This window comes from Melanerpes formicivorus, unplaced genomic scaffold (assembly GCF_026170545.1).
Source record: "Melanerpes formicivorus ecotype bairdi unplaced genomic scaffold, bMelFor1.0.p_v2 SCAF_546, whole genome shotgun sequence".
Lineage (NCBI taxonomy): Eukaryota > Metazoa > Chordata > Aves > Piciformes > Picidae > Melanerpes > Melanerpes formicivorus.
In genome coordinates this window covers 1-6,591 of record NW_027142898.1, presented here as the reverse complement: position 1 = coordinate 6,591, position 6,591 = coordinate 1, and the positions used below count along the sequence as shown (strand labels likewise).

Below are 6,591 nucleotides of genomic sequence, written 5' to 3'. Positions count from 1 at the left end.
CACGCGCGCGCGCCGCGCGGGGGATGCCGGGAAGGAAGGGGATTGGGTGGGGGGGCGGGGCCGGGCCATCCGCCTGCCGCAAGGACGCCGGGCAAGCCACGCCCCCTGCCCGCTTTCCCGCGCCCGCCGCCGCGGGGCCGCTCCCCGCCCGCCCGCCCGCCTGCCGGGCCCCGAGTAACCACAACGCAGTCCGATGAGATCGGGGCCTTTATTGAGGGGACCTTCCCTTCCCTTCCCCGCCTAGCAGCCCAGCCAAGGGTCCGGGCGGGAGCAGCGCGCCAGGAAGTTGATCTTCCGGGCCATCTCGCTGTTGTAGACGCGCCGGCAGGCTTCGTAGGCTAAGCGCTGGCGCCGCCGGCAGGGCTTCTCGTAGTAGCGGCCCCGGCGCACGGTGTCCACCAGCCCGTCGTGAGTCAGGATCCTGAAGGAGGGAGAAGAGGCAGGGTGAGAAGCTCCAGACCTCACCTTCACCTGTAGACTGAGCTCCACCCCCACCCCCCAGACACAACTCGGTGCATGCCAGGATCAGCTACTGCGCCCCGACTTCCCCCCAGCAACACCTCCGGATGGGTCTTGAAAGCCCCCAGAGGTGGAGACTCCGCAGCCTCTCTGGGGGAGCCTGTGCCAGGGCTCAAGCAGCCTCACAGTCAAGAAGTTTCTCGCGTTGAGTGCCCTCAAAGGGATGTGTTAAGGTGGAATAAAGGTGGTTTCAGCAGGCCACAGCACAGGGATGTCATCTCCTCTGCAAGGAGCCATCATCACCCACCAACCCTCCAGCTCCCCACTCACACCCCTGCCCACGTTGTTCCTCCCCGTGCTTCTGCCTGGCTTTCTGCTGAACTAAATCCATCAGGGAGAACTGAGGAGAGAAGTGCCCCCCCCCCGAGAGCCCTGGCACCCACTTTAGAGGCTGCAGGTGTGAAGCAAGCCCTCACAATGGAGCTTGACCGACTCCCGTGGCCTCTGACAGCACCACCAGCTCGGGGTGTTGCCTGCTGGCGTTTCTTGGGAGTGCTTAATATCCTCACAACGACCCCATGAAGGCTCCAGGCTCGAAGTTGCCCACTGGGGAAGGACCCGAGGGTTGGTGAATGGTGGCTGAAGAATGAGCCAGGATGTGCCCAGATGGCCAAGAAGGCCACCAGCATCCTGGCCTGGATCAGCCACCAGGCAAGACAAGGGCAGGGATTGTCCTCCTGGACTGGACACTGGTAAGGACACACTTTGGATCTTAAGTTCAAGCTTTGGGCTCCTCACTCCCAAGGACACTGAAGGGCTGGATCAGGTCCAGGGAAGGGCAGCAAAGCTGATGAAGGGTCTGGAGAGCTGGGTTGGTGAGGAGCAGCTGAGGGGAACTGGGATCCAGCCTGGGAGGCTGTGACTCAAAACGTGCATCTTGACCCCAGTTGGTGTGGGTCTGACCCCACTTCAGTCTCCCAAACACAACTCTTCAGGCCCTTTGACCCCCCCCCCCCCAATTCAGGGCATTCTGACCCCAATCCTCAGGGTCCTCAGCCTGACCAACAGAGTTCTGATCCCGGTTCAGGAGGTTCCAAACCCACTCTGTGAAGCTCTCACCCCCAGCTGCCAGGGTCTGACCCCAGCTCCGGGGTGGGGGGTGGGGGTTTGACCCCACTTCAGCGACCCCCTGACCGCAATCCGTGGGGCCCGATCCTCATCACTGCGGGGTGCTGAGCCCACCCCAAGCCCCTCCCGGACCCCCTCACCTGTTGAGCGCGCTGTAGGCTGCCTCCACGTTGCCGTTCTGCACCATGACGGTGCGGCCCACGAACCGGAGGTGTTTCGCCATGGCTGCCGGACAGGACCGGGGCGGTTGGGGCGGGATAGCTCTCCGGGCCCCGCGTCCCCGCTGTGACCGATTCGTTCCCTCTATCCCACGGGACCCCCCAACCTCCCCAAGCCCACCGAGGGTCCCAGTAGGATCCTTTCAACCCTCCCCTCCCGGGCCTCCCCCGCCCCTCCCTCATCACCGGACCCGGTACGGCCTCACCCCTCCTGCTCCTCACGGACCCCCAGAGAGACCCCGGAGCCCCCAGCAAAGCCGGTCCCGGTCTCCCCGTCCCGGTGGCGGTGGGCGCTGCTGCTCTCACCGCCCCGGAACCGGACGTGAGTGCCGGCGGCGTGGGGGGCGGGGCTGAGCGCTCCCGGGGGCGGGGCTAGGGGCGCGGGGCGGGGCTTAGCCACCCCGGGGGCGGGGTTGGGGGAGCCGGGGACAGAGCTCCGGGATCGGCGTTTCGGGGAGAGGTCACCGGGCGTGGGGTCCGAGCGGGGATGTGGGGCAGGGGGCGGGGTTTAGGGGCTCGGGGGGGCGGGGTTTGGGTGGAGGTCACAGGGTGTAGGGGGGGCGGGGGGGGGGGGGCAGGGCTGGGCTGCGGGCCAGGAGGTGGGGAGTGACCTCTGGAGCACGGGGCAGGGCTGGGATGTGGGGTACAGGGGCAGGGGTCAGGTCAAGGAGTCAAAGGTCAAGGCGAGGATGGGGGCCAGGGGTCAAAGATTAAGGATGGAACGTGGCAGGGTAGGGCAGGGGAACGTGCTGGGGTTACCCCCACCCCAAATCAACCCATCCCATAGCGGGGGGGGACACGACAGGAGACCCCGGGGAGGGGGCACACAGGGGTCCTGATGTGGAGAGTGGTGCCAGGTACAGGGTGAGGCGGCTCTGACCGCCCCCTCCCCCTTCCCAAGGGCCGAGATCCCCACCCCACCCCCATCCCTCACCCCCTGGAAGAGAGAGGACATCGGTAACGGGTGGCCCCCGGCCGCTCCCGCGGCGTTTATTGCTTCCAGCAGGGCCAAACCATGGCGCAGCCCCAGCTCGGGGGGGGGGGGGGCACAGAGGTGGGGGCGCACAAACGACCCTGACCCACCAAAATACACCACGCAGGGGGAAGGCACAAGCCCGGCGTGTGTGGAGGGAGGGCAGCCCCCTACCCTCCCTGCCTTCCTGCTCCAACAGTGCACCAAGGCGCGACCCCCCCCCACACACCTCCCCTCCCCCCACGGGGAGGAGGCTCTGCTCTGGCAAAGGCACGTCGCCCCCAGCGGGATTTTCGGGCTCTTTGGGGCGGGGGGGTCTCGGGATATACCCCCTCCCCCCCTCCAGGGGGGCCCTGCCTGCAGGTCTCACTGTCCATCATTAAAAAAACCCCAAATCCACGGCAAAAAAACACCAAATCAAAAGGCAAAACTGAAGAAATCCAGGAGAGACCTCCCCGCCGCCCCCCCCCCCGGGTCGGGGGGGGGCGTCACACATCCGGCGGGGGGGGCGAGGCGGGGGTCCCACTTTGGGCAGGCCGCTGGCACCCGGGCCGCGATGTCCCCGATGCCTCCGGCGCTGCCCCTTGCGGGGTGGAGCTGGGAGGGTCCTCCGGCGGGCGGCGGCAGCGGGGGGCGCCGGGGGGGGCCGGCGGGGGGCCGGCGGCGGAGGGCGGAGAGGGGAGCCGCGTCCCGGGCGGGGTTGGGGTTGACGTGGGGGAACCAAACCCTCAGCATCCCTTCCACCTGCAGCAGCGTCCCCAGGTACCGGGCGCTGTGGGAAGGGAGGGGAGAGACACAAAGGGACCTGTCACCCCCACGGCTGGGTGGGGAGCAGCCCCCCACAGTGGTGGTGGTGGTGTGGGGGTGTCCTTTTGCTGCCCCCCTCCTCCCCCGCCCCCCGGGAACTTCTGGGGGGGTCACTCACCCCATTTCGGGTTTCTGCAGGACCCCGATGATCCGCTGGATCCGGTCCATGGCCACGCTCTGCTGGAAGCTGCTCAGCCCTGGGGGACCCCAAAACCTCTGAGTCCATCTTGGGGGGGGGGGGGTGGGGGGGAGCGGGAGGAGGGTACAGGTGGCAGAATTTGGGGAGGGGAAGGGGGAGAGGGAAAAGAGGAAGGGTTGGGGAGGGGATGGGGGGAACCCACCTCTGTCATACCGCCCCCGCTTCAGCCCCTCCAGCAGCTCGGCCAGGGGATGGATGAAGACCCTCAGCTCCTGGCACTGAAGAGGAAGAGGAGGATGGTGATGGGAAGGGGGCCTTGGGTGCGCTCCCTCCCCCCCCCGCCCCCTTTTTACCTCATCCAACCCCGTTTCAGGAAGGGAAACTGAGGCAGAGAGGCGTTTTTAGGGAGCCAAACGCTGCCCCCCTCCCTTCATCCCTCCCAGAATTGGAGGTGCTCCCCAGTTTTGCTGCCAGAAACTCACTTTTTGGGCAAAGAGATGATCGCCGTCGCTGGGGGGGGGCGTCCCCCCCTTCTCCCTTCCGAGGCCGTTTGCCCCCATAGGGTGAGGAGGCCACCGGGGGGGGCTGCTTGCTCCGGGCCCCCTGGCCGCTTGTGGCTCCGCCCAGGTTTGGGAGGAGCTGGGAGGGGTCCAGCGGCCTCAGCTTCGCTGGGGGAGGGACCCCCCAGGCTGGAGGCAGGGGAGCCACAGGCGCAGGAGTGAGTAGGGGCTTCCATGGCGGGGGGTGTGTGTGTCGGGGGGGGGGGGAAGGCCTCTCCCTTGGGTTCAGCTCCCGGGGTGCTGCCTGGATGAAGTTGCCTGGGAGGGGAAAGAGGGAAAATGTGGGGAAATTGGGCAAAAATCGGCAGTAACGAAAATAAGGCAATTGCTGCGTTCCCTCTTGTGTTGTGTGTGTGTGTCCCCCCCTGCCCTCCTCCTTTGGGGTGCAGGCATCCCTTCAGCGCTCAGACCCTCCCCCGGCCCAGTGCTAGGACACACCCACCCTGGCACGGGGACCCCACCCCGGGACTCCTCACTTGCAGCACCGTTGGCCTGCCCCCCTTGGGGGTCCCCCCCCCCCAGAGCTGGGACCCCCGAGCTGACACCTGGGGCCCCTCCCCACGAGATGGTGAAGTCCCATCCCCAGCATTGGGACCCCCAGAACTAGGACCAGGAGCCCCCCTCCCTCCTCCCCCCCCCCCCCGAGCTGGGAACCGGGGACACCCCCACCCAGGACCGAGACCCCCACAACACCGCGGCAGCCCCTCGGGTCCCACCAGCCCCTCGGGTCCCCACCTCCTCCCGGCCGCGCCCGCGGCGGTGCCGGTTCCGCTGTCCGGGTCCCGGTGCCTCCGTCCCGGTACCGGTGCTCCTGACCTGATGCCGGTGCCGCTGCTCCCCGGTGCCGCTGCTCCTGTCCCGGTGCCGGTGCCTCAGTGCCGGTGCCGCTGTTCCCGTCTCCGTGGCGATCTCACGATCCCTGTCCCCGTGCCTCGGTCAGGGTCTCGGTGTCGCTGTCCCGGTGCCGGTGTCTCTGTCCCGGTGCCCGCCGTCCCCGTTCCCGTCCCGGCGCCGGTTCCGCCCCAGCTGCGGCGGCCCCACGCGGACACGTGCGCGGCCGCACGTGCCTCCCGCTGGGCTCCGCCCCCCTCGGGCGCCTATTGGTGGAGGCTCCCCGGCAGGGGGGCGGTGGCTTCGCGCCTCGCCACGCCTCCCTCGCTCCCGTTGGCCGACGTTGCCGGCGGCGCTACCCAATGAGGGCGCAGCTCCGCTCTCATTGGCCGGGAGGGTGGGGGCTGGGGCCACGCCCCCCCATGTGGCGACAGCGCTGAGGCGGAGCGGGACAGCGCTCCCCTGGTGGGCGGTGGCTCTCGGCGGGGTCACGAGGCCCGCGATGAGGGGGGGTGCCGGAACACGCCTCCCGCAGGCCACGCCCCCTCAGGAGGCGCCAATGGGCTACGGCGTCCTGCTGCACGTCACCCCCCTGGAGAACCAATGGGAGGGCTGCCCCTCCCCGGTACCCTTACATAATAGAGGCGGGCGGGCGCGTGAGCTCCCACGTGGGGAGGGAGGGGCGGGGCGGAACGGGCCGGGGCCGCGCTGCGCTCGTGGGTGACGTCAGCGCGCGCGGGTCCGCGGTGGGCGGGGCTTGGCGGCAGGGTGGGGATTGCGAATGGGCGGAGCCGAGGTGGGGCGCGGCTTTGGTGAGGGGGCGTGGCCTGGAGAGGGGGCGTGGCTTGGAGAGGGCTCCCCCGCAGGTTCCGCGCCGGGCGCGGGTTCCCCTCCCATGGCCCCAGCCCCGCAGCGCCCCCAGACTCCCCAAGCATCCCCTCCCAGACCCCCCACCATTACCAGACACCCCCCCCTCTCCGCCCCCCTGATTTCCTTCCCCCTGAGCCCCCAGCCTCAACCTGGCAAACAGCCGCAGCCCCTCGCAGCCTCCCCCAGGCCACCGGCACCTACAGCTCCCCCCCTCAAATTCCACAGCCCCATAGAGCAGGCCCCCCCCCCAATCTCCCCAACCACACAGCCCCCCTTCCCCCACCTCCATTTCCTCCCCACAGGTCCCCCCAACCCCACGCCCTCCACCAACCACAGCCTCACAGCCCCCCCCCGCCCCAATCCACCCAGCCCTCCAAAGCCCCCAGCGCCTATAGCTGCCCCCCCCCCGAGCCCTCCAATCATCACAGCCCCATAGATCCCCCCCCCCAAACTCCCCGGGTCCCCCCTCAACCCCAGGGCTGCCAGTCCCGCACCCTCCATACCCCCCCACATCTCCACGCCCCAGGGGATGGCCCCCTCCATCCCTCCCCCGTCCCCCTGGGGGGGGCCCACCCCGGGGGGGTATTTAAAGCCGGGTCAGCAGAC

At 68.9% G+C, this 6,591-nt stretch overlaps 2 protein-coding genes across 3 annotated transcripts; both read right to left on the bottom strand.

The window, feature by feature from the left end:
- Positions 1 to 194: 194 nt before the first annotated feature.
- On the bottom strand, positions 195 to 2,145 carry MRPS21 (mitochondrial ribosomal protein S21). Of its 2 annotated transcripts, none has more exons than XM_068170717.1 (3): positions 2,032 to 2,145; positions 1,728 to 1,812; positions 195 to 421 (listed from the first exon to the last, which is right to left on the bottom strand). In XM_068170717.1, exons 2-3 carry the CDS (start codon positions 1,808 to 1,810, stop codon positions 241 to 243), a joined length of 264 nt encoding a protein of 87 aa, XP_068026818.1. In that variant the 5' UTR covers positions 1,811 to 1,812; positions 2,032 to 2,145; the 3' UTR covers positions 195 to 240. The 2 variants fall into 2 exon arrangements, with proteins under 2 accessions (XP_068026818.1, XP_068026817.1); XM_068170716.1 differs by having other exon boundaries at positions 2,012 to 2,144.
- A 618-nt stretch (positions 2,146 to 2,763) lies between these two features.
- On the bottom strand, positions 2,764 to 5,942 carry CIART (circadian associated repressor of transcription; the record flags this gene model as incomplete). Its single annotated transcript, XM_068170723.1, is given in 10 exon segments — positions 2,764 to 3,550; positions 3,704 to 3,782; positions 3,927 to 4,002; positions 4,207 to 4,242; positions 4,244 to 4,309; positions 4,311 to 4,542; positions 5,020 to 5,104; positions 5,106 to 5,257; positions 5,292 to 5,470; positions 5,745 to 5,942. Coding segments are annotated over 10 exon segments (1,458 nt in total), but the record flags the coding sequence as incomplete, so codon positions are not given.
- Between the last annotated feature and the right edge of the window lie 649 nt (positions 5,943 to 6,591).

Excerpts from the sequence above, each read along its gene's own strand:
- MRPS21 (XM_068170717.1), bottom strand. The coding sequence starts at position 1,810 with ATGGCGAAACACCTCCGGTTCGTGGGCCGCACCGTCATGGTGCAGAAC. Across the intron at positions 422-1,727 it reads GCCTACAGCGCGCTCAACAG|GATCCTGACTCACGACGGGC; the intron begins GTGAGGGGGTCC and ends TCCCTCCTTCAG.